The sequence below is a fragment of the Scomber scombrus genome, chromosome 13, assembly GCF_963691925.1.
Source record: "Scomber scombrus chromosome 13, fScoSco1.1, whole genome shotgun sequence".
In the NCBI taxonomy this organism is placed as follows: domain Eukaryota; kingdom Metazoa; phylum Chordata; class Actinopteri; order Scombriformes; family Scombridae; genus Scomber; species Scomber scombrus.
Genome location: NC_084982.1, coordinates 23426352 through 23454270, shown reverse-complemented (window position 1 = coordinate 23454270; position 27919 = coordinate 23426352). Strand labels below are relative to the sequence as shown.

The 27919-nt window shown below is 38.7% G+C and overlaps 2 protein-coding genes across 2 annotated transcripts in view; both read left to right on the top strand.

Annotated features, from left to right (window-relative positions):
• Positions 1 to 27301, top strand: part of LOC133993294 (lactase/phlorizin hydrolase-like) — a 39263-nt gene extending 11962 nt beyond the window's left edge. Inside the window, exons 18-20 of the mRNA XM_062432207.1 lie at positions 252 to 288; positions 436 to 498; positions 27115 to 27301. Coding sequence (XP_062288191.1) covers positions 252 to 288; positions 436 to 498; positions 27115 to 27301 — 287 coding nt within the window. The remainder of the gene's footprint in view (positions 1 to 251; positions 289 to 435; positions 499 to 27114) is intronic.
• The window catches only part of hdac4 (histone deacetylase 4), a 127219-nt gene continuing 115746 nt past the window's right edge, over positions 16447 to 27919 (top strand). The window contains exons 1-2 of the mRNA XM_062432455.1: positions 16447 to 16551; positions 27115 to 27416. Of these exons, the coding sequence (XP_062288439.1) occupies positions 27395 to 27416 (22 nt within the window). The 5' untranslated portion in view covers positions 16447 to 16551; positions 27115 to 27394. The remainder of the gene's footprint in view (positions 16552 to 27114; positions 27417 to 27919) is intronic.

The window sequence follows — 27919 nt, the reverse complement described above, 5'->3', positions numbered from 1 at the left end:
AAAACAGAGGGTGTCTGGTTTAGAAGGGGCAATACACAACCCTTGGTCGACATGTGAAAGCTACCTATGTAGATTTGGTTTAAGACCAAAAAATGTCATGTTCATTTTGACTTGAGCCTTTATAAACTTGTTTTAATGCATGTGAAGTGCTTTGCTTGAAAGGTACCTTAGTATGAGTTGTTTACAGGGGGTATTTTCTTTTACTTATGTCATCCTTTTTCCTGGACTCTCCTCTCCTGTGTACTCTGAAGATTTGAAGTCTCAGGACACAATCCCACACCTCTTTTGGTTGGAAGTGGTCCATCAATGACCTTTGGCTAGAAAACCATCACAACTTGAAAGAGCCAGTCAGACACGCTCCTGCATGTCTTCCCCACTCAATAACATGATCTACACAAACAGTTCTTCTCAGTCTCTTCTCTGCGCTCCTGCTAGGATACCTACGCCTCGTCTCCAGGGCGACCTGCCTTCTCAACAGGATGTACACATTAACGCACGGTTGGTGTTTTGCCCTGCCTGCTCTCACCTGCTTGCCCCTCAGCAGCTCTGATTAACAAGGAGGTCTGCTCAATATCAGAAACCCCAGAGTCTGACAGGATGGAGTATGAGTCAGACTGGAAGAAAGCATATTTCCGCATTGTTTAATTAAATGTTTTTATGTCAAGCTGATTAACTGAAACTGTAAACATAGATAATGTTAAGACTGAGGAACAACAACTGTTATATTAATTAAAAAAAAAAAATCATACTGTGTGTGCAGTAAATACAACACAATAGGCTGCATGAAAAGTATCAACTTCAACTTGAATGCAGCCATTAAAATGCAGTGAAAATCCAGTGTCAGCAGACATTATTACAACATAAACATTACCGCCTCCATTTGTGTGCACTAACAATGGAATAATTCATAATACAAATACACATGAATACATAAACAATAGACTGACAATACAGATAACAGTGTTTTGTAATCCAATCATCCATATTAAATCTTAAATGTGCAACTGAAGAGGGAACATCCTATATTGGCAAACTAATTTTTTGAAAAAGAAACATCAGTTATGTGCCATATTTACGCACTTGTTTATGAAGAGCTTTTATAATTGAAGTTCAGAGTCATCCATTAAGCAGGAAATAGTTTTTTTTTTTTTAAATATAGATATGGATGTATGGTATCAAATTTGACTGAAACAACATACATATCAGTGCATTTTGAATTTCAGTAGACATCATTAGAGCCTCAAGACATTTGTTTGTCATCGGGGTCCATGACAACCACATAGATATACACAGACAAACCAAACATATGAAATGTACACATCTGCTGCTCTGCGCAAAACACAACATGTCTGCCTTGCGTGCCATTACCACAAAGATGAGATTTGATGTTCTGCTGTTTTAATCAAATGCTTGCTGTGTGAAAGTCTCCCCTTTGTGTCATGGAGGCAGAGGGATGGTGATTGCAAACTGCTGCCTGCCATCTTTGCTCCCTAGTAGGTTTTTATGAGCACAAGATGGAACAATAAACATACATCCTAACTGTGTCTGATGGGCACTTGCTTTTACATTTAGATTTTGAGCTTTTTTTCCTCTGACGATCAGTGTGACATAAAATGGGTGCTTAAATTACACTTTTTTTTCAGTAAAAAAAAAAGAAAAGCAAAGAGTTTTCCATTTTTTGTGTCTTTCCAGGAAAAAGGTTGAGATCTTCCTAGTTGAAATACTAAACCAGGAAAACATTATTGTTAAAGAATCGTGTGGGATGGGTTGCTGGAACTGGAGCCTAACCAAAATGGAGAGGGGATATTTTCATTCCAATAATAGCAATGTGATACTTCAAGAATGTTTCCAGCTGAGCCGAGGCTGTTGGAGCCAGCACCTTCTGCAACACAGATCTTAAGACTATACCAACCGTCATTTCTTTACGGTGCAATTGAGGTGCATTTTTTGAAATACGGGAATATAAAATTACTCACAAATCACTGGGAACAGTAAATTCACAACTATTACATCAAAACCATCAAAAACCTGTGTCAGTGAATTTAAGTATACCCATCTGCAGTTTTGTGAATCAAAACATAAACAAGGCCAGTTATTGGGTGCCTGTGCTTCTGGCTTCAAAGTATACAGTATCATATTTTTGACAGCTTGGTAACAAGGTGTCAGTATGAATATTATGGCATTGCATGGCTGGAAAATTTGAGTTGTAAAAAAAAAAAGTGTTTTCAAAAATAACATCTGTAAAGAATTAGACTAATAAATGGTTGTTGGGTGTTGTTGTGTCTGCTTCCCGTGGCAACGTTAGATGTGGAAATCCAGGTTGGTGAACATGTTGCCGTGTGTTACTTATATGAGTCTAATTAGTGAAGCCCATGCGCTCTGTCTCTCTGCCTTAAACACACACAGTCGTGTTTCCATCACTTCAGAGGACATACCATTGATTTAAATGTATTTCCTGGAGACCTTAAACCAAGTCTTCAACCTTAAATTAATTATTTACATTATGGAGAGTTGAATTTTGCCCCCAAAAGTGAGGCGAACCCCCACATGTAACTGTTTAAAGTGCCAACAACATGAATAACACCTGGTGCATACACACACAGGTTTATTTAAATCAATTTTAGGGGGTATTTACATAGACTCACATTTATTTCCTGGACATGTACCTTATTCTTAACCATAACCACCCTAAAGCTTACCCAAACCTTAACCTAACCCTAATATAGACCTTAAAAATCTGTGTTTTACTAATTGGGGACAAAGCTGACCCCAGTCAACTGCTCTTAAGTTTGGTTTGTGTCCCTGAAAGTGAGATAAGTCATTCCCACTTGCATGCGAATGTACACACACACACACACACACACAGTCACAAAACGACACTGCAACACAAGAAATCACAAAAAAAAGATTTGACTGGCATCATTTTATCATTGATTGATTGCTAGAGTAATTGTTTCTGCTTGATATGATTGTAAATTGAATATCTTTAGATTTTGGACAGTTTATCCCACAAAACAAGCTATTTCAAAATCTCATCTTGGCTTGTGGTATTGTGATGAGGTTTTTTTTTTTCCTACAATTTCTTTGACATTTTGTTGAATATATGGTTTGGGTACTTGGCACGTTAGTTAATAATAAAAATAATCTCTAGTGGCAGCCATAGCCTCTTCATATTTTATTATTGTAAACACATGAATTGAAACAGTATTTGTGGCACAGAAAACCAATCATATACAAACACACCCTTGTCAGCTAGTAGGGTATTCACACATAGAAGAGCTGGGTTTATGGTTATGTGGTTTGAGGCCAGTCACATTCCCAGACTGGCAAAGAAGCAAGGACTGTCCTACCAGTCAATTTTTTTCTCATTTAAGTGAATGGGAAGGTATGTCCAAACTTTTGACAGGTACTGTAAGTGACACCATTAGCTCCACATGCAGGAGAAATTCATCTATGAAGTGAAACCCAAGTTTGTATAGAAGACGTCTTTACCGAAAAGGTGTGGCAAGACAATAAGTAAACTGCTCTATATTCATTATAGGTTTTGTTAAAAATAAAAGGAGCAATGACGTGCATTAAAGAAACACATCAATACTGGTTTTGGAAATGTTAAAGAACTAATAAAGCACCAGTATAAAAACTCACTAACTGAGAAGTCGTCGTTAATCATCATAAATCTTCATCATTATCATAAATAATGATGTTTCTTGTATTAAAATGTCAACCGGACAAGTTACATCATTCCTCTTAATGAAGCTCCTATGTTCTGTGTTACGCTCTTTACATACAGTAATGTGCACTGAGAGTAAAGTGAGGATGCTTACAAAACTAATGCTGTGAATTGTTTTAATTCTTAAATTAACTTAAATGAACCTAAATGAAATCAATATTTGGTGTGACCACATTGACCTTTAAAACAGCACCAGTTCTCCTGCACACAGTTTTTCAGGTACTTGGCAGGTCGGTTGTTCCTGCATCTTGGAAAAAGTTGCCACAGTTTTTCAGTGGATTTAGGCGTCTCAGCTGCTTCTCTCTTCATGTAATCCTCGGACTGACTCCGTGATGCTGAGTTCAAGGCTCTGTGGGCTCCATACCATCTGTTGTAGGACTCCTTGTTCTGCTTGTCAATAAAGTTCTTTATGACATCGGCTCCTTGATGGTTTTGCATAATGGATACAAATCTAAATACCTAAACTGCCTAAAACTGCTGCACGGTACTGTATGCATACTTTTTCATATAATACTTTTATTGTTGTTTTTTATACTACTAAGTGTTTCCGAACTCTTGACTACTTCAAAAGTTTAAAAAGCTTATTTTCATATGCTTGTCGATGAAAATGAAACACCCTCAGCTCAGGATGTAAAGACATCTGTCATCCTGACATAAAATGCTTAGCCACTAAATCAAACTGGAAAAAGCATGCACATTATAGTCAACACTGTTTGACTCAGGCCTGCTGACAAACTACTTAAGACAAGCCTTAAATTTGGATAAGGAAATCGGGAAATCAGGTAATAGGCTGGTGTTAAGCTTGAAGTGTGCAGCACTTGTTTTAAAGCCAGTTAGAGACCACTGCTGTGTGAAGAGTGAAATCTCCTGCTTAAAATTGCCCTATGTTTTTATTGAGATCATTATCACAAATATTGCCTTTGAAAGAATCAATTTCCTCGTGGAGCCATATCAGCTAAATGTTGCATTCTTCCTTTGCGACCCCACTTTACAGGTCCCTGCACGAAATAAAGCAGGAATGGAAACTGGAGCAGGAAATTGAAAAGAGGGGTCCTGTTGTGTTGTGGAGACTGCTGTGCCTACTGCTATTTCCTCTGAACATGCCAGTCTCGCACACTCACCAGATGCATGTGTGTCCTGTCTAATAATCCTCAATGTCCTTGAGGGGACAATTCTGGTCAGACTTATAATGTTATATTACCCATAGGACTGTTGCTGTTTCAAAGATTGATTACATTTTATTGTTGAGAAACAGACATAGCAGTAGTATGCCATTTGGCATCCCCAGTTTGTCTTGGCTCATTCTGCATGCAGCCTCGTTGGCTGCAGCACTTCAAAGGACATGCAGCATGATGGTACACAACAGCTGGCATACAGCTCTGTGTTTCTCTGTGGTTTACAGGCTGCTCACCAATGTTTGCCGAGTGCCAAAGCCAGATTAAAACACCAGAGTCTCTGCAGATTATAACACTTGATTTTCAGAAGTGAAAAGAGAAATATGAGTCACTGCAATCTACTTGTGTTACTACATTTTACTTTTTTCGTTGGGATTTTTATTCTGCTTCTGCTTTATGTTTTTTAGTGTACAAAGGGAGACAGACATGATATGAAAGGGAGACAGGTGAGAGTAGACGTAATCAAGATGTAAATAATCCACTTTCAACACATGAAAAATGCATCACAACAATTTGTTTATTAGAAAGTTTGGTATGTAGCATCTAAAGCTGAAAAAGATGCACACTTCAACTTTCAGGCTATTGTGTAACAGGATGTGAATCTGTAAATAGTATAACTGTATATTTCTGACAAGATCATTGCAATGTCGTTGTGGCCTCCGCTCGCAGAATGCCTTTGAACAACTTAGTCTGGCAGGTTGCACTGTTTGAAAACCCTAATTAGGTCTGGTTGTCTGGTTTGCCTCTGGTCTCCGGGAAACAATTAGCTGCAGTCCCACCATGACAGGATGCGGGCTTACTCACCCTGCTGAGTGAAACATGTGCTACTGTCTGCTCATTCTGAAAAACAATCAAACAAACAAACAAACACTTTCAGGATCATCAGGTAGAGGAGTGATTTCAGTTCAATGAGAGCCCCTCTACACCTCAAAGTGGGATAAAAGTAAACTCTGCAGCAAGTCTGTGTTTCTTTTCTTCTCTTTTCATTCACTTTCACAGTTGTGATTTTTGCACTGTAGAGAACTTTGCCAACTCCAAATTGATCTTTTAAAAAGTTTCTCAAAGTTTTCTGCCACTTTCCATGTAAGTGTCTTTACCAATTAGTGGGAAGAGGCAAGACTTTGAAACATTTGCAGTGAAATACCCAAAAATGAAGTTACATGACAAGTGATTATTTATCTTCAAAGACACTATCGTGACTGAATTGGAGATTCTAAATAGTAGATTTCTTCATAAAGCATATAAACATAAATATACAGCAGAATAATTAGATTTTTTGCCCCTGGAAGAAACTTTTCCATTGCAAATATTTAGTGGAAAAAGCTCTGTTCTCTCAGTACATAGACACGTCTTATTGTTGATTTAAAATGAGTGACATGAGCACATCACCAGAATAGAGAGACTTGTCATGGGATAAAAACCGCCTTGTACACCTTTGTGATTAATGATGTGATGTTTCAAGTCAGCTGGTAGTCAAACAGCTGATGAATGAGCCACTAATGGCAAGGCATAAATGATGCAGCTGATGCTAATCAGCTGATGCAAGTGTGACTTCAGTGCACTGCCAGAACTAATGTGATGCTCCGTTTAATCAAACATGTGTACTCAAGAGTCAGAAACAAATTTGACTATGTTCGAAAATTAATTATTACATACAGGACACAATTTCAAATTATTTACACTGCCTAATTATTTTTGTGAAGAAAGTAGATTTTAGCGTCTACAAAAAAGAACTAACATTGTCACATGCACATCATGTCTCTCTCGTCATGTTTTTCTTCCATGACATTAAACAGCAACATCCAAAGAAAAAGTTACACTGGATTTCACAGAGAATTTTCATTTTAGAGCTGCCAGTTGAATCCAAATGAGTCAGTGACTCATATGCCACTCGCTGCCTTGACTGCACTGCACATGATAGGCAGAGTCAAATGTAGTTTCATTGTTGGATTCAAGCACAAGTCAGGACGTGGTATTTAACCAAAAACAGGATTTTACCAAAATATTGAATGTATTCATAGCCTAAATCTGTCTGAGACAGGACCTGAACTTTGGTCTCCAATATCAAAGTCCTGTGCTTGTATGTGCTCCATATGACTTGCATGAAGTGTAATGTAGATGTCACACTTCCTGGATTGGACAAAGTAATGCCAGTAAAATGTAACCCAGGCAGCAATTCAATTTCCTCCAAATCATATATGGGCATACATTATTGTTATTATTATAAAGCATATAGTATATATTAAGTCTGAATAACAAGGAAGCAACTTGAATCTGACAGTCTGATAAACTGTGCTTAAATGTCATCAAACAGTATGCCTGTAATGTACAAGTAAAACCTAAGAAAGTGCCTTATTGGTAACCAACAGGTAAAATTTTCACTTATCATGTGAAATACTGTATCTACTTAATGGAATGGCTCAAAATTATGCACAAACATTTATGCATCCCAGATGATCCTCTGGATTTTAGTTTTTTCTTCCATCAGCATCATGATATTAACATCTGTGGTTTTGAATGAAATGTTTTGACAACTATTTTACAGATTGCAATGAATTTATGTTCCCCTCAGGATGAACCCCTAACTTTTCTTGTCCAGCAATCGTGAAACGAAATCCTACAAACCAAGCTGGTTGATGACATCATAATGTCACTGCGAGCATATTAGCATGTAGATGTTAGCACAATGGATTGTGCCTACTCACACTGCACCATCAACAGTACTAAATGACTCACTGTGTGCTGCCTGAAAACGTTATACAGTAAGATAAATATGGGAAAATAGGAAAAGTAGGAATGAATGAACTAACTCCTTATGATAATGGTACAGTAACACAGAGCTAACTACAGCAGATCAGCTGGACATCATTGACTAAACAGATTGCTTAAATGAAACTACATATAGTAGCATGAGATTTAACCCCACTGTGAATAACTGCTTTTCTCCTCAATTGCTTCTCTTGATTCAAAAACATAATCACCCTACATCAAAAGTGCTTTCAGGGAACAAAAAGAATAAATTAGTTTAAATTTCACCGGGGAATATAGTAATCAGGACTGAGAGGTGTATTTGTTCTAGTGGATTTCACTGTTAACTGAGGTGCACAGTAAAACTCCCTGTGGGTGGTCACTGTTTGAATACTACAAGGTTTATGTCGAGGGGAATGGATTTGTCAGTCTTTTTACATCTGTAAAGACAACCTGTTTTAAATGTGGGCATTTCTTTAGAAGGCCTTTTATTGTCTTGATAGATGATGGTTGGTAAAGATCCGATAGAGATGGCGAGTAAAAAGTGGGAGAGTAAAATTTTTGCCAATTTTCTTTTAACCTAAAACCAATTCCTTCACTTTGAAATAACTTTGAAAAGCATGTATGTGGTAAACATGATACGAGTGCTCACGTGTCGTATGTGTTATTTTTATCAGTGAACCTCTTACATGATTAGCAGTGAATCACACAGCTCCTGTGTTTAGATTACTTTAGTGGCTCATATTCTCAAAGGTCAGCCCATAAGAGAATCAGACACTGATTTACAGCCAACAAGTGAAGGGTTGTTCCCAGCAACAAAACCAGCACAATGTGACTTTTTATCCAGAGGGTTTAAGTGCACAGCCTGAGTTATGTAACACATGATAATCCACTGTTACCATAGTAATGCTGTTCACAACTGGTGTGGAGATTGTTCTCTGTTAGAAAGAATCAGACTCCCCCCCCTCCTCCTCCTCCTCTCATTCTTATTTACTCAGTTTTACAACAAATATTTATAGCAACAAGATGGTTTTTACAGTCAGTATGCTGCTAATCATAACAGAACATGTAAAATAAAATAACAATACCATTTATAATGATAATGATGATTAATTATATGACATCAAGAAAGGACTAGGAAGAGAACCGAAAAAGGGAGAAACAATGGCACAGAGGATTACACAGAGGTTGTATCTCATATTATGTATGGGCTCTGCTGCTTTGGAAGGCTATAATCTCTAATCTTTGTTAGTTAAAGTTAACCCCTTTGGCATAATCAAATAAAGAGAGCTACACTTCCAGGAACCTATTTGGATGAGCCCTTTAAAGTAAGTCTATTTTTTTCCAGTTTAGGGAAGTAGGAAAGTGAAAAGGAAGATATTTGGCCTTCTAATTAAGTAGCCATTTTACCAGCAATGTTAAAAAAGCTATCGTGTGTTTCTTCGATGCAAACAGAGAGGAACAGCAAGAGATTTCCTCAAGCAAGAGAGCTGCATTTTGTTTATCACACTGTCACAGCGCTTGGACTCTGCTGGAAGTCTTCTTCTCCACACTTCTTCCTTTCAGATGTTCCAGAGGAGCATTATTGTGCAGGTTAGTGAACAAAAAAGAAGGCAGGAACACACTTTGATTTGAGTATCAGCCATATACAATGTACTGGATCGCTCGTTTCAGGTTCTGTGTAAGTATCCAGAACCTGAGGGTGCAGAAATACACTTAATCCACTGAAATAATGCATTTTATCTTCTTGTGTTGAACTCTTAAGCCAAATCTAATGAAAAACACAAATAAAAGAACAGAGTGAAAATTGAGAAGCAAACAGCAGCTCCAGCTTTTGCTGTAAAGCTAGGAAGGATTTGCTAGATGAGCTATGAATTGAGCATCTGTGCGGCCGTAAAAGAGAGGGTCAACATTAGTGCCCTGGGGAAGGGATATGACTTGGGATTGTAGGATAGACAAGAAGTGTATTTGAGACTAAAATAACACATTAAGTTTCAATTAAAAATTTAAATTAAATTAAATATATTTCAATATTCAGGAGAAGGATTCACTCACTGACACTGCATAATGAATCATGACAGAAGGAAGATAATGTGAATAATTAGTCATGTCATGAATTACAGCAAAGACTGCTTTTGTAGAAAACAGAATGTAAAGTATGCAGAGAAAGTAAAAACATGGGATGTGTGCTCATCTATCATCATGTCTCACGAATTGTATTGAAAAACTGAGAGGAAGTGAAAGACTGAGAAAGAAAAACAAGGAAATGCGCTGGGGAACATAAAAACATACAGTGGGGAGATGGCACATACGCAGGCAGGCATGACAGCAGTCATCTGAGGGATCCTCAGTGTCAGGAGACCCACGAGGGAGCCGTACACATCTGAACCACTGCCACTGTGTCTGGCTTGGCTTAACAGGATTGGCTGGTGTGTTGTGGCTTGGATACCATTAATCCCTCTTATCCATTTACTGCACCTTAAACTGTGGAGGAAGGATCTAAAGCGAGCTGATGCTATCCTCAGTTGGTTAAACCAGCAGCAGAGTAAAGCATCCGAAACCACTTACTCTATGTGCATTCCTTTGGAGTTTTGAATTACATGCCATGGCTCTATTTACTTCCGTTTTTTTTAGTTAAATTGTGGCTTTATGGAATTGGTTGCAGGTGTTATGTGTCAGACAGGTGTTAGCTGGTTTTTCTATTCAATTATATCCATTTTATTCCATTAAAATAACCCTGACATCTCTGAATCCACTTGATTCTTGATGTTTAAAAGGCACTTATCTCCCCTATTTGCAATACATTCTTTGTTTTCCTTCATGTTATGTTCAATTCTTGGCTCAGGTCCTGTAAAACTAAACATTTATTTATCTAGGATCCAATAAATGATAACAGCAACAATAATTACAGCACAATGTAACAGCAACAGGGCAATGTCTTTGGTTTTCTTTATGTGACGATATTAAAATACAAGCCATATGTAAAATGTTGCTTTAAAGAAATACACATTCATTTTAAATATTCTCATTAAAACAAATAAATAATCTTGGATGGCTCTTTGATATAAATCGCTTGAGTCTGAAATAAAGTTGTCTCTTTGCTGGACCACTGGGGCAAATCAAAGAGCTCAACATTCATGACAGAAAACCCTGGGCCTTAATCAAGTTAGCTGGATGCACAAACACACGCCCTGTTAGCCTTTTTCCCTTCTTCTGTGGGTGGCTGAAATCTTGAAATTAAATAAGATAATGGAAAAGAGAAATGTTATTAGATTATTCCTAAAGGGTTACGAGTAAAACCCTGTTCTCTCGCAGCAGTTTATAGAAGTACCAGCCATTTCCTCTGTTTATCTTGTATGCCACATTTACATGCCCTGGCACCTAACTCTGCTCCTGTTCCCCACTTTGAATTGCATTAACCTTCAGCGTGTGAATGTGCCAACGTTAGCTTATCTCCTAGATAAGATAATGTTCTGCTCTCCAGAGAATGCTCTGCGAAGGTGGGTTTGGAAGAATTGATCTTCCCGTCATAACGTGCAGGAAATCCATCCACTGCTGTCAAAGCAATATTACAATGAAGGCATACAATGTGTATTTCCTGCAGATCTTGGATGACTCCGGAGATCAAATAGAATTAGTAGTCGTGTTCGGAAGAAGAGCGGCGAGATTTGATGAAGCAGGTGTTTTGAAAGGCCTCTATTGGCATTTCCGGAGGGCTGATGACAGTGATTGTGTGTACAAGCTGTTCCTGTTAGCAGAGAGGAATTAGTTGTGGCTTACTAGTATTTTGGTGAGATGAAGACAAAATGCGTTCTGTTTTTACTGGTCTGTCTGGTGTAGATTTCAGATCGATCTCTGTGTGGATTCTTTGAGTTTCTCAGTGAGTGGAGGATGTGCTGATGCCTGAAATTGTATAGGATCCGTTATGTAACTCCATACATAGAGTACAGTACGGACAATGAATGATTGGGCTCAACACTGTGGCTCTGTGTTGAGCAAATAAATCCCCAAATTATCATCTTGTGTTACATTTATGTCTTATTAGTCCTCGGCTTTCTTCTTTCCCCACAATACAGATCACATGACCAAGTGTTGTGATGCAATTATCCTAATATATTTTGACTTATTATACACATTCAATAAAGAAGATTTGTGGGCATATGCCTTGAGATGAGGTCATCCCATCTCCCCTCAGAAGTTAGATGTTAAGAGGCCTTATATTTCAGGAACCAAAGGAGTGAGTGGACGATGATGTACACTCACAGGGACGACCCAGAATAGTTCGAGGTTATAGATTTATCTATTAAAGTAATCTGCAATCATTTTTTCCTAAATTTGTACCTAAGCGTAAGAGGGAAATTCACTTTTAATAACTTCCTCTTAAAATTCGGGTGCATATGTGTACACATTTTCCACTTGAGTTAGCTTAACTTAGCAATGTTTTTAGGAACAAGCCTTGTTGAGCTCACAGTGCAGCAGGACTGACAGCACAGCATAAAACCATCATATATATAAATAAAACTCTAACTCTTAATTGTAACATTGTACAGTCTGGTCATAAACAGCTTAAAAGTGCATTAGTTTTCTTGTCTCCATAAGAGTAGCTTTCACCGTGAGCACCAAAACCTGAAATCAAACCCAAACAACACAAATAACTGACAACTTGCAGCACATCCCTCCTGCTCTCTGTTTATCTCTACTGCTCAGGCAAATGAGACACATCATTTCCTTTGTATTAAAGCCAATAGCAACTAAAAGGTGCTATTACTTTGTGTTGACATTACCTTACTGAATTCAATCAAAGACTAGTCAGTTTAGCTGCAGGGTCTCTACCAACACCAGTAATCAGATTTGTCACAGTATTTAAATTGCTCTTTTGTCTTCAATTCCAGTGAGCTAAACTTTGCACTAAAAGCCTTTTTTTGTCACTCTTATTTTCTGAAGCAGACGGACGTCAGCAGTCTTGACAAGGCTGACAAGACGAATGTCACTAACAGTCTCTCTTGCCACAGTTTCTTGTCATTTAAACTCACTTTTGAGGTAGGCAGGTTAGTTTAGCTTAGCATAAAGTCTGGAAGTGAGGGGAACCGGCTCTTTCCAGCCTACCAGCCAGTCTAAAGTTCACTAATCAACACATTATATCTTGTTTTATTTACTTTGTTTTTTGAATGGTTTGCTAAGCTAAACACCAGCTGGATCTTGCTTCAAATTTAGCATATAAATGTAAGATTACATGGTATATCCTTTCATATAACTCTCAGAAAGAAGGTGCATGTTTCCCAAACGGATAAAGTAGAGTGTATTTATCAGGTAGACTGATGTAAGCACTCTGGAAAACAGCTTGGTACATTTCATCCTGTTCAAATAAAAGCAATAATCTGCTCTAAGATGACAAAACAACAAAGAAAGTGTTGAAAATAGAAAAATAGAAACTGTGACATAAAGTAGAAGAAGCTCTGTGCTGCAGGATGAAGAGCCTCTTAAAGATGATGAAGGAATTTATGGTTGAGTTATGGCACAGATTTGCATTTTCATCTATTTTCACTACTGGCACATGTCAGACACTCTTATTCAGCTGTTCTAGCTTTGTCTTTTATAATTTGTAGTATGCTTTCTATAAATGACAACAGAAAAGGAAACCAAGCCAATATTTATATAGCACATATACATATATAAGCTTCACATTTTTATATTTTACATGACATCAAGTGGTAGCCAGTAGCATTAGATATACAGTACAGCATGCTGTGTTGGGTGAAGGACATGAAACTTGTCTTAATGCAGTCTTCTATAATTGCCCCAAGTGCTAGTGCTGTATCATATTGCACGGTATGGCATCATGCGTGAGCCGTATCTGCTTCCATTACAGCAGATAAACTGTGGATGCATCCCCTTTCAAACGGCCACAGACGAGTTTCAGAGGATACTTATTATGTTGTCAGTGGTATCCTTTTGGAGGAGAGTGTGGCCGGGTTGAGTTGTACTATCTCTGTTCAAACCCGCTCTCTTTACTTGCTAATGTGGACAGGCCCATTTGAGTGGATACTTATTATGCTGTCAGTGTTTTCTTTAGAGAATAGCTCCACTGGGTTGAGTTGTTCCATTTCTTTTTATTTTTTTATTTTTTAGATGAGCCCCCCACTCTTAGAGCTAAAGCGCCATTGTTTACCATGCTGCTACTTTTGTGGCAGCATCCTTTCAAGCTTGGCAGCATTATCGTCCACTTTTCAGCTCTATCTACATTAGTGCCTTTGGTTTGCTGTATATAGGCATGCATTGTGACTTATGGATACGTACCATGCATAATTGCCATTCATTACATTTCTTTGTCAGGCTGTGCATATTATCAAGTGTTTTCCTATCTTCTATCCTTTGCTTTCATGCTCTGTGAGTCCTCTCCAGTCTATACATCCTTCATATGGAAGACGGCTTCACCGGTTCTGCTTTCATTATGAAAACTAAGTAGGCAAGATAATCTTTCATGGGGACGGAGAAAGCAGATTCATAACTCAGTTTTCAATTTTATCTAACTAATTAAACCACAGAGCAGTTTTTTTTGACTGAAATTGTTTTTGTTTTCCAGTGTGCCCCTGTTAGTGACGTCTTTGCTACTACTGCAAAATAAATGTTACTTTGCTGACAACTGTTCATTAAAAGTTGAGGGAGATGTGACTTGATGATTAAAGGCTTTCTCTGCTTTTGATGCCTGTTTGATATAATTTTGTTCTAAAAAAACCCCCCAAAAAACCCACAGTGTTTTAAAATATTACATACAAATTTATGGAAAATGCAAATAATTGTACACAATTAAAATATTTATTCAATATATGGTGGATAAATTATAATTCCTTGATATCAAATAAAATATGTTTTGCCAAATAATGTAAAACTATGTAATGGTGTCAAGATCCAACTGTGATTATGTTCACAATAACTGAATTTGTAAATTATTATTGGGTAATGGGACTGCTGGGAAAGCTTGCCCATATCAAAGACCTGTTCCAGTTTGTTGGAGAAAGTTCACACTTAAGTTTGTCTTCTCAAGATGTATCATATTTTTGTGTTGTTGCAGTGTTTTAAATCATGTGCTAAAGCAATATATCTGTGATTTCTCAGTGTGCAACCTGACACCAACAAGTGAGGTGTTCTCCACACCCGCCAAGTGTGTGTAGATGAAGAAAAGATGCACGTTGCACATCAATAGCAGAACAGTACACAAGTTATAGCAATTTAAAACACTTGCTCACACACACACACACACACACACACACACACACACACACACACACACACACACACACACACACACACACACACACACACACACACACACACACACACACTTATTAGTATTAAATGTTTGATTTTCTATCATCACTGTTCCCTGAAAGTGTACTTGAAACCATTTTAACGACGCTAAAGCTGTTGATAAGTAAGGCTGTTGATGATAAACCTCCCGATTCCTTGGGGCATTTTGGTCAACGGATATGCCGTCATCTTTCTTGTAAAAATTTTTATCGTAAAATCCTCACTTTTATAATTATCACGTTTTAAAGCAAAGCCTCTTTTCAATAATAAAGGCACTTCCTCATTCAGCCCAAATTCAAAACAGCTGTTCACATAAGGAGTACAGTATGTCTCTCCACCTTTAAGTATTAAACCAAGTGCTGAATGTGACACAAGTTAACACATGTTCTCTGCAGTTGTGGAAAGTCACTCTGGAAAAAATAGATGCCGGAAATCATCTTTTGAAATAGAAGACGGTGAGGCAGACTAAGGGGGTGGGGGTTAAGATGTCAGACAATAGTAAGTATAATTCTGGTAAAGAAGCATCACATAAACCACAAATACTCTCACCTGCCATTTTATTAGGTACACCTGTGCAATCTAATGCAACCCAACACAACAGCTCTGCCATATTTTCTGCTTTATTGAAGCTTATACATTTCCAGTTTGTGTTGACAGTGTCAGAAAGCTGATAATTCAACTTTATGTTTATTATTGAGGGTGTAGTGGGTGGTGGTGGTGGTGGTATACTAGAGTGCATTATATTGAAAAGTGTTCCCAATAGTTTACCCACACTCATGTATCAAGTGCAGTGGTGATTTTAGACCCTTTAGACCCTAAATTTGATCTCAGCACCCCTAAAAATTATTATTCCCCCCCCCCTAGAAGTTATTTTATACAACTTTAATTATTTTGCGAGATGGGACAAACACTTAAGCTACCTCTCTGTAGAAATCTGTGATTGTTTATTCTAAACTATTATTATTATTATACATTATAGTAGACCACTCTTTACTATGTATTAATATTTATTGTTGTAATTTATGTTATTTAGTGAAATGAGTAATTAAGCAGGGGGTTTGAACACTTGCAGGGCATTGTATGTCAAATTGTCATTAGGAGCTGAGCCCCCCCTAAAGGTCTGATCCTAGAATTGCCCCTGGTCAAGTGGACAAAACATGATCCAATATAATGCACCTATTTCTAAGCTTTGTAAAAGTGGAGCTGCTGGCAGAGTTTTTTGGCTTGTACTGCACAGGTGCTCCTAATAAAGTGAGTATAATAAATCGATTGAAACATCTCAGAGGCTCTTGAAGCTGATTTGGATGAAGAGGACACAGACAGAGTGGAGAGCAGAGTGACAGACTTCACTCTTCACACTGACATAACTTGATTTTCCTCGCGGCTGTCAGTCATCCCGTCCCGCAGACCCCGCCCTCTACGGAAATACAGGAGGTAGTCCGACACGTGATTGAGTCAGTATGGCGGAGCTGTGGGCTCAATGATTTTTTTACAGTACCGACGGGTCCTGATACCTTGCACTGTGGATGCTCCTGGAGCTTGGAAGAGAGAAAAAAACCCACCCACTTGCGCCCAAGGGTGCTCGTTCAGGTAAATGTTTATTTCCTGTCTTTGTTTAAAAAAAAAACAAAAAACAAAAACTCACACCAGCTTTAACTCAGTCTGGAGCGTGTGCAGAGAACCATTATCCCCCCCCCCAAAAAAAAAAATGTTTATGTTTGCAGTTGCTTTCTGCGCTTTTTCCTGTTTGGAGTCTAAACTGAGTGTTGCTCTGATATACACGACTTTACTTGTGAGTTTGTATCGTAGTGTGTTGTCAGCTAAAGTCAAGTGTAAAGGTTGCGTAATGCAGGCGCTGCTGTTCAGGAGGAACTATTTTGGAGTAGATATAAAAAAAAAAAGAAAAGGAAAAAAGTATCGCGTATACTACGTGTGTTGTGCAACAATGTTACTCCGCGACCCGGCTGCTCGATTTGAGTAAGATTTTTAACCTATAACTGTTTGCTGTGTTGTTTCAAAGTCCTTTCAAACACGATGTAAAAAGTGACTTTCATGACCCACGGGCTGTTATGACTTGCCTACTGTTTTTTTTCTTCCTTTTTCCAAACTTTTCACTTTCATTTTTGGAGTCGTAGCTGCAGCCAAGCACAGCGCCACACGTTTTCATATTGCTGTCCTTCAAGTGTGAAGTTGGTGTAAAGAGTTGCCAGATGTAGTGAGGAATTTTGTCACCCAGTTAAAAGTTTGTTTACCAGTAAAACTGGGTCACACATTGTAGAACAAAACAAAAAGTTGTCCTTTTAGTAATATAATGTTGACTGTGCTCTAATATCCTCCCTACATATTTGTTTTTGGGTAATACATATGCTCCTGTGTAAGTGTGTGTGTGTGTGTGTGTGTGTGTGTGTGTGTGTGTGTGTGTGTGTGTGTGTGTGTGTGTGCATGTGTGTGTGCATGTGTGCAGGAGAAAGCCATATTTGTATGCTGGAGGTTTCTGCTGAGGTCGAACCACCGCTGCCACAGCTTTGGGTGTAAACTTGTGTCTTCATGAAGTGTAAACACAAGAGAGCAGCAGCAGCAGGGCTGTGTCTGCGCTCTGCTATGACTCCTTTATGCCTCCACTTGCGGAAACTATTCCCTCAGTATTACGAGCTCTGGAGGACACTCTGGTGCCCGCTTGTAAATTCCAGGCCTCACAGGAACAAGGTCACTGCAGCCCTCTGAAAATATTGGCTCGTGAGTGCTCTCCCTAAAGGATGAAAGCAGGGTCCTGATCAGAGAAGAGGTAGCTTCTAATATACAGTACCGGTCCAAAAATTTGGACACACTTTCCCTTTCACTTGAGTGAGAAAGTGTGTCTAAACTTTTGACTGGTGTTGTATATTTCAGCTGAGCACCTTTGTGCACAATTGATAATGGCATCATGTTAAGTTTGTTCCAGTGGAGCCACAGTTGAGTTTGATAGGAGAAAAAAAAAAAAAAAATCAGTAGCAGATGTCAGGTTTTGGTGTCAACCCCTCCGTAACAATGTGTGGAGTCTCACGAGTCACACCCTGATGGTTCAACAGTCACATGAAGAAATCAGCTGTAGAGGAACAGCCTATGATTGCACTTCGCATGCAAGCGATTAAATAGATAGTGATCAACGCAGCCACAAATTAACTGGCTGCGTGTGACTGAATATTTCTTAAGAGTTCTGCTGTGTTGTTTACAAAGTGTTGAAGTGTTCGCATGGTTCTGCAAGGTGTGTGTGTGACGTTCACTCCAGGAGTCGTTTTATTATTAATATATTGTAAATCACTTTTCCTGACTGGTGATAATGCTATTTATGGGATGTGCAACATGTCTTGTTGTTGCTCCACTGTATTATCCTCTTTAAAGGTCACAGAAACACCACATTATGTCAGTAATACAGTGTATTAACAGGAATACACTGATTCCTCTTTTTGTGATTGTGCAAAAAGGTGAGTCTGGAAATGAGCTCTTTGACCCAAACAGACACCAAAAACCGATGTTTACATTTGATACTTTAGTTAGATGGAAAACTTTTCTCCAAGACCGCATAACAAAAATTAAACTAGGGCTAATCAATCTTATCAATTCTGATAATCAATTAATCATCGAAGGCATTTAGAAAGCTTTCCTATGAAAAAGACAGTCTCCTGTTTTTTTTCTGAAGACATCACCATGGAGCTTTCAGGCAATGTTTCGGCAAAACCATTAATTGATTAATCTTACAAGTCATCAACTCATAATGAAAACAATTAGCTGCTGCTGTGCACATCATCCTTGTGAAAATTACACTGCCAAGCAATAAAATGGATCAGGAGATTAAAGGTACATAGATATATTTTTAATAACCGTTTCTTAAATGCATTTTAGAGAGAATGTTTTCTCCTGAGACACCTGCAGTAAATTACATTTGCTGAGCCAAGGTAACAGCCTCACAGTTGCAGTTTGCATATGTGTGTACACATTAGCGGAGTGTCTAGTAATTATGGTTTGTGGGATTTTAATGCACAAACATAACAGAATACAATAGATTACTGCATGCCGTGTCTACAGTTAGTTTCAAATAGCCTGATACAGGAAGAATGCGGGTGCCCTGATATAAAGTATTTAAACTCAGATACATTTGTCAAATGTGTGTTGTACATAATGGTCTTCTCTTTCACATGCTTTCTCTTTGTCCAAAATTTTCCCATGTCTACCATTTTATAAGCTTTTAGGACCATACTGTAAGGGCTATATTGACAAAATCAGATTTAATGTTACTTTGTAATATCACCTCAATAACTGTAATTACATGTACATAGTTTATCTTATCTGTTCTGCAGAGTTAAACACATACAAAAGAAAGATTTTATACCACTTAACTATGTCAAATGTTTCTGGTGTCACTCCTCTGCCATCCTCCCTTTTACCTTTTACAGTAGAAGTAGTTTTTAAAGCTAAAATCCATAATTTTTCCATATCATCCATAACTTTGTATACCACAGATACTGCAGTGTGAAAGCAGTTTCACACCGACCTGCATTTACGTCAGTCTTTGTTGAACAGCTTTGATTTCAACTGATTCGAGTGACATTGACATCCAGAAATGAAAGAAGCAAACTGCTACCAGAGCGAGACTGAATAGCTGAGCGTAGTCGACAAGTCTAACCTTGGTTACTGTTAACACTCCACCATGCTGATGACAAAAAATATATAATATTACAATCATTCAGCACATGATATATATTGCAGTTACTGGTACGTGAAATACCTTTTTAAGAGCATCAGAGCAGATAATTGAAAATTGTCGTAGGGATACATTGAGTACATTTTAAAGAAAGGCATCATTTCTGTTCGGAGGTTATTTCTCTGGCACTTCTGCCCTTTTATGGCAGTGAATGCAACCACTCATATGAGGGTTGTAAAGATCGCATCTTATACTATCTGTTGTTTTGAAATAATAAAAAAAAACACAGAGGAAGAGAAGATGTAGTATCACTTGAAAAGTGAGGGCAGCAATCTTGTGAACTGTTTGAAAAAAATATCACATAGTGTCAAAGTTTCCTTCCAGAGATATTGTGATTCGCTCTAAATCAAAAAAACACACTTTTGAACAAGTATAGCTTTTGACTAAGTGGGATGAATTTAAGTTATTGAACTTCTCAACCATGCAACGTTTACAGTGTTAATTTTGTACATATTTCCCACATTTCTGCACAGAGCCTTAAGAAATGCAACCAAGCATTGATCAAATACTTTGCCTTAAATCTAAATTTCTGTGCGTGTGTGTGTGTATGTGTGTATGTGTGTATGTGTGTGTGTGTGTGTGTGTGTTTGTGTGTACTTTTACATGTAAAGCTATGTGTTTTTGGTTTGTACAGACTATTTTGATGATGTGTACTTTAATAAACTATAGCTGAAGTTGAATAAAAAAGTTATTTTCTGAATCCAATCCAGCCTTACTAGACTTTTCGGGCCATTGGACAACTTGCACATCAGCACCGTACCATTGTTTGAAGCACTTAATTCTTGTTCTTTGCTTGTCCTGAAGTTTCCCTCTTGTAATCTCATTAATAAGCTCACTTAGCTCAGTTCCACTGTGCTTTGTGCTTTGACTTTCCAGCTCTGTCCCATCATTTAGCTCAAGCTGGCACGGGGAAAACGTGCTTGTTTGCGGACATTTTTTTGATATTGTCATGCTAATGGATACTAATAGGATCTATTAATGCCACCGTTGTTCTCGTGGACAAATAAGGTGACAGGATGCTATAATGAAAAGACACAGTTCACTCAGCAGGAATTGGTAAACCGCTTGGCAGGGTCTTCCCCTCAGTCCACTGTAGTCCCCGACTCAGGATATTCATAGCCGACTCATTCAGCACTTCAGACTAGAGCTGCAATGATTCCTTGTTTAGTTGCCAACTTTTAAATTCGTCACCAAATATTTTGGTAATCGTTTAATTGTTCTAATTTCTCTGATTCCAGCTTTTCAAATGTGAATATTCTCTGTTTTTTTCAGTCTTACATGATAGTAAACTGACTTTAACTAACTATAGTCTGGTTAATACACTTTGGACTGTGGATCTTTGAGGATGTGACTTTGGGCTGTGGGAAACAGTTTTCAATTTTTCTCACAGTGGGAAGAGAAACTGTAAAGACAGGAGGAAGATTCAGAGCAGTAAAAGAGACACAGAGCTTTTGATGAGCAACCATACAGAAGCTCTCAGCCTCAACTGATGTGATTTAAAGCATGATGAATCCTTGTGTTGACCCAATGAGTCTGTGGCTGCAAATCATTCTGCTATAATTAGTTCCCTATACCCTGTTGTGCCTCACAACTCCAATAATAACCCTGTTTTAGCTCCTTTGTCCTCTTCCAGGATCTTGTCCCTGCATTGAACCCATTCTGTCTTCTAAACTCAGTTAGAAAGAGTTGTTGGAGAAGCCGGTTGTGAACGGTGTTCAGTTGTTTGTGTACATCGCTGGATGTTTAATGGTCACTAATAGTCTCTTTATGACAGTGTCGTGCTTGGGTACAGTCTTGGTGAAAGGACCCTGCTGTGCAAACTATCCCACCTCACTACTGAACAGTGATCAACAGTTTTTAAAATCATTTTATAGACCAAACAATAATAATTATAGGAAAATAATGAACAGATTAATTAACTGATATATCATACTGATAATAATCATAAATTGCAGCCCAAATTGTTCAAATACGGGGATAACAGCACACATTTTATAGACAGCCTCTGCTTGAAAGCATTTATAGTGTTGTACTGATGAATTGTTGGCACAGAGAAAATGCCAGAAACAGGCTCAGTAATTGTCATTTTCTTTTGCTGATTTTTTGGAAATTCTGTCAACATTTGCACTACATTTGGATGGAGTGTAGGCGCCCCCTCTTCTCAACTCCTCTGTTCAACCATCCGCCAAGCAGTTATCATGGTTCTCATGGAGTATACTGCCCTAAGCACTCTAGATTTTGAAAGAATTTGAACTCTGTCTCAGTGTGTTTCTTGAGCACAAGAAGTCATAGTTGGCTTATACTTTCTACACCTAAAAAGAGTGAAGAGAGTGCTACAAAAGCCCCCACTCATTTACCTAAAGGGTAAGCTACAGAATTCCCATAAATGGATGATGCTCAGAGCAGGGTCAGAAGGAGTATGGGTTAAAGAGTGAGAATGACAGTGAAAGAATTTGAGTAATAAAGAAAGGGAAGTGGAATGGGCCTCTGCCTTCACAGGACTTGGCACATTGCATGGAAAGATGCTACTTCCTGCTTTTTTATTTCAGTTGGCTTCTTGTTGCCAGGGCAACAAAACACGGGTGTTTGATTGTCCTTTAAATCTGGAGAAGCTGTGCACACTACTAAGGGTAACTGAGGCGTCATATACGTCAACACATCTAGTTTCATGCTCTGCTTTTTTCATTGAAACTTCAGTTACAGTGAAGCCAAAGATTCGACAGCTCACATTACTGTGACAGCGTATAGGATGGTGTGCCATAATATTTAATGCCAACAATTTAAATCCCTACCCCATATTGCTCTCTCATGCGTATACACACACACACACACACACACACACACACACACACACACACACACACACACACACACACACACACACACACACACACACACACACACACACACACACACTACAGCAATGTTCCTTAATCTAAAACTCTAAACATAACTTTGATTCTAGGCAGTCTAATATTGAGGTAGATGGCCAGCTTCAGTAAGGTTTACTTTATACCAAATTTTTTTCTGTTTTGCCCTTCCTCTTCGTGTAGGTTGTGCAAAGCAGTGTTTCCCCTATATTCATTTTTCAGTGGTGCACCCTAAAACTGTCAACCTAGAAGCAACACTGCAGAGAGCTAAAAACACTTCCAGTGAAAGCTGAATACAGTGGATTGCCCTGTGAGGCTTTCACTGGACGCACTTGAAAAACTGTGAAAACAAACTAACTTTATGCCAATAATTATGAATCAGAAAAAAGTGATAATCCATAAACAATAGTTAGGCCAAAGGTATTGTAAAGTTAGTTAGTACAATGACAAGGAAAATTGATTCACTAAAATATAGGGCTGCAACTAACATGTATTTTTATTATTGATCAATCTGACGATTATTTTATCGATTAATCAATAAGTTATTTGGGTCTATAAAATGGTGAAAACTGTTGATCATTGTTTGGTTCAATTCTGGGGTTTTGTTGTCGCTCAACACTTTCCTTTCATGTAGTGCGCCTGGGGAATTTTGTTATGTCCCGGACACCATCATATATGTTGCACAATGTGATTTGGTAGTGTTAATAGTGTTGCCATGGAGATTTTACTTTTAATTAAAAAAGTGTGAACTCCGCCTTTAAATAACACGCTTCCACAAATGCAGTCCCCTGCACACTACTGTAGGATAGTGACTGATCTTATCCATTTTTGTATTCAATGATATTATCAATTTTATATCATTACAGTATTGATTTTTTGGTGTGTGTTTTTTTTGTTGTTGCTGCACCAAACTTATTCTGTTTAGTGGCGAGCGACGCACAATTGTCCCCAGGCTGTCAAGGCTCTATATCAACAAGAAAAATGATCCTGCTGTGCTACTTGATGCCTATACTCCTCCGTCTTGTCCCTGTTAAACCAACAGCTGATTGATGTGATGTCCTGCGGTCATAGATGGCCTTGTTCACTTAAACCTGAACAAGCAGCAGAGAGTATTCTGTCACTTCAGGTGCTTTCATGTGAGATAGGGTGTCACTTTCTCTCTCTCCCTTCAGTTACGTGTGCACACTCACTCCCCTTTGCCTTGCTTCAACTCTTTACCCACTTTCACTCCCTTGTCACCTGTGTCACACGGAAATTAAGCATGTGAAATTAAGCATTAAGTAAGAACGGATCAGTTTGGGACAGATAAACTAGTGACAATGTAAACATATAACAGTATTCTGCTCCTCGTCTGCCAACAGTGAAATGAAAAGCTTCTCTTCAGGTTTCCAGGTTGTAGTTGAATCTTTTATTTCTAAAGTGATATTGCTCACTTTAAATACTTCTTTCTGTATACCTTAACTATATTTGCTAATAACTATGAGAAATCAGGAACATGTCAATCAATAGCATACTGGCGGTGCTGTTAATCCCACTCGCCAGCTGAATTATTCATAGTCAATTAGGGCTGAGAGGCTGAAGCTGTCTTCATGGCACAAGTGCATTTTCAATGATTCATTTCATGAGCTATGCAAGGGGTCTCTTAATTGTTGTTTACTGCTCGCTATCCAACCACGTTATGTTTATGCCATCATGATTACTCCTGGCAGCACTCAGAGTGCTTGGGAAATGAAGTCCATTAAGAGGTCCTGTAAGCCATTTTCCTGTTGAGCACCATGAAACGTTTCCAGATTCAAACTTTGCTGCATGTGTACAATAAATCTCATCCAATCCATCCAAGGGTCAGTCGGCGGAAATGAGACGCGTCGAAAGATGCAGGTGGTGTACTTTATGGTTCTACAGAGCAGTAAAAAATACCTGCAGTGTTGCACAGAGATTAATTTTTAATAGGATCCCCGAAGAACGGTTAAAATAAGAGAAAAAGTGAAATCATATGGAATGAACATTAAGAACCACACAGCTGACCAGAGCCACACACCGGTTGATGGTGACACTAAAGCTGCATTTATGGCTTCCATGTGAGCTGTACAATTTTTTCTGTTTTTCTTTTTTTTGTTTGCATATGGCTAACAGGGAGAGTGAGAAGCCTACATGCCTCAGGTCATTGCTGACATTGTTTGACAAACTGTAAAAGCACAGTCGTGCGACAGACAACTTGTTTGACAAAAATAGGTGGAGTGATCTGAGAATAGCACTGCTGCCCTCCAGTCAACACACGGTCGGCTCCTTTCTAACTCAGCAGATCCATCAACACCCACTTTGAGCATCCCTCCTGCTGTCCATTAGTATGTTGTCCACATAGACACAACTATTAAAGTAAACACACCCATGCCAGACATTGATACAAACCTCTAAACCTTCCCTCAGGTTATTTTACCCGAGGCCTGGAGGATGCTGTGCGGTGTGCAGCACACAATATTTGAAGCAAATGAGAAATGCTGAGGAAGTACAGTGTCATAGCAACACATTTTCACTAGCTCAAAAATTAAAACCCTGACAGTCCACAGTGGAATCTAGTTGTGGCCTGGGGCAAAACTGGGAGCTACTTTTTTGTAGATTTTGTGACTTCAAATATCTTAATAATCCTCTAACTTTCCTCATTTAGCATGCTAATGCACCTCCATTAAATTTACCTTTCACTCGAGGGACTGTTTTTCTTCTATGATAATTCGTGATAAGTGAAGTAAAACCCTATGAGTCCTGGCAGTAATGTGTTTCCATGAGGTTTTATTTGGCAATTCATAGCTTGCACCTTCTTTCCTTTCTGAACTCATTTCTATGACATACATTCAGTTCAACAGCTTTAAATTTAAGGTGGCAGCATGTTTGTGGGTTTGAAAAAATAGAGGGAGCACATACACACTTTATCTTGGCCTTTGTGATATTTCTAGCTACTGATTGCAGGTCTCATTACCACTTGTTTATTTACAACTCTGTTGACACCTGTTATGTGACAGTGGTGAGTTTTAGCTTCTGCTGGTTAAGGTTGAATTGCCAGATGCTTCCCGGTATGTATGTGTTCCTTGCAGAGAGTTTGATTGTATAACACAGACATCAGACATGAAAGGTTTTCTTACTTTTTCTCTTCTGCTGTTTACTCTGTGGTAAGTCTATGTCTGTAGGAAGTAGGGTTTGGCAGTATATACCTTTTTTACCAGCCACCGTCAGCCCGACCAGCAGTTGGTGATATGTTTGTGCAGGTGGGTGTGCGGCGTACAAGGGGTGGGGAAAACCTCACAGGACACCGCGATTTTCAACAAGTGCAATCATGTAAGGGCTATTTCAGCACCAATTGATCGGACAGCAGCTAAATTGTTAGTCACTAGAGTCACTGACCTGTCGCCAATCAGTGCAACAAGAGCGTGCATGTGGCCCAACTCCAAATGCCAGTTCCTATTCGCACACGTTTTGAATCTCTACAAGTTAATTATTTCTAGACCATTTTTTTTGCTATTTTAATAAATAGCAAGATGAAAGGACCAAAGTCATGCAAAAAAAAAATGCCTCACTCCCTCCCAAAAAAAGACTTAAGATTGGACTTGGCTAGCCACCAATTGCCAATACATTTCTCCAGTTGCCCAAGTCTAGTAGGAAGTCTTTGTTTGCATTTCATTTTAGGCTTTACTACAAGGAAGAGCCAGCTGACCAGGCAAGCTGTGGAAGTATGACTAACTATTGTTACAAGAAACTTGAAAAAGATGAAACTCTTAGAAAGTCACATTTTACTTATTGTGTTTTAATATAAAAGTCACATTCATTCATTGCATGTTTTTAGCATTTTAGTAACTTATATGTAGCTATCAGACCAAATTCAAAAGCTTTGCCTGACTGGGTGTGGTAACAGTACTCGCTGTTGGATCATTCAATCATTCAAATGACTTGTGATACAACTCATGTTTTCAACCAATGCTTCTTTTCTCTTCTTGCCCAAAATAAACCAATTTATATTTATTAAAAACTGTAAAATTAGATTTTAACAGACATACGGAATACAGTCAGTGTTCAGCATCAAACAAGAACTTAACATTAAAAAGTGACCTCATGTTGCTGCTAGCCTTACCTTTTGTTGTGACAATCCAACTCATAACTGGCCGTGCACATACAACAATACAATGTCTACTGTAGGTAGATCTGATGTATGCATGTTCAGTTAGGGTCACAGATAGACACAAACCAATCATGAGACACAGGGGTCATCGTTTTACTGTTTTAAGCCTGGTGATCTGCAGGTCTTTGTTCTTTCCTGGCCATTAAGGACCCCAGATGGCCACAGGTAAACACAGATATGGTTTGGCTCAAAAACTGCCTGTGAGGAATATAAAGGCCCACAGGACACCAACCCACGATAACCTCTGACTCAGAAAATGTCCTGTTTATTTGTTTTGGATTTGTTGGCAGTATATAAGCTATCTGTATTTGAGCTTCTATCTGGAATATCCTTTTCATATGAAAACACTTTTTTTTTGCTTCCACTTCTCACAGCCTGACTATTTGGTGGAAGGAATCCTGCCACAACACACCACTGAGGTCTCCACCTGTGTCTGGGTGTGATGAAACCTTGAGAAACAATTACCCTCTGTCCCTCCTTGGCCTGACGCCTCCACCTGGCAGCACTGACTTGGCTGGGAAGCTCATGGTGGTCACTACAGCCACCACAGAGGTGCACTGACACCCTCGGCACTCACCTCTCCTCCCCCTGTCCTTTCCCCCTGTTCTGCCGTCCTCCTCGCTCAAGTCTGCCAGGCACCAACAACCAATAACTATGAGCTCTCACAGACGACAAGGTAAGATGTAAAAAAGTGTAGCAAATAGGGCTGCAACTAATGATTATTTTCATTATTAATTCATCTTCAATCGTTTTGGTCCATAAAACAAAAAAAGTGAAAAATGTGGACGCTGATGTAGTCAAATGCTTCACAACAGTCCAAAACCCTTTCTATTATATAAGGCAAGGAAAAAAGCAAAAAGCAGCAAATACCCACATTTGAGAACCTAAAACCATCACATTTTGGCATTTTTGTTTAAAGGTATACTATGCAGGATTTGTTGGTTTGTCCACAGCTTGACTCCAGCTTGACCCGAGAGACACACAGAGAGCAGCGGGGGTCTCTCTGCGTGTGTGCAGCTCAGCCCTGCCCTCGGTCAAGCAGGCACAGACCTGCGGCTCTTTAAACATCCATAACAGTAACCTGGTGTATGTTACAAATCCAGACCTCACACCCTGCATGCAGTTATTGGTTGGGGGCTACATGCCCACTGCCCAAAGGTTGATGCACAGAAGCGTCCC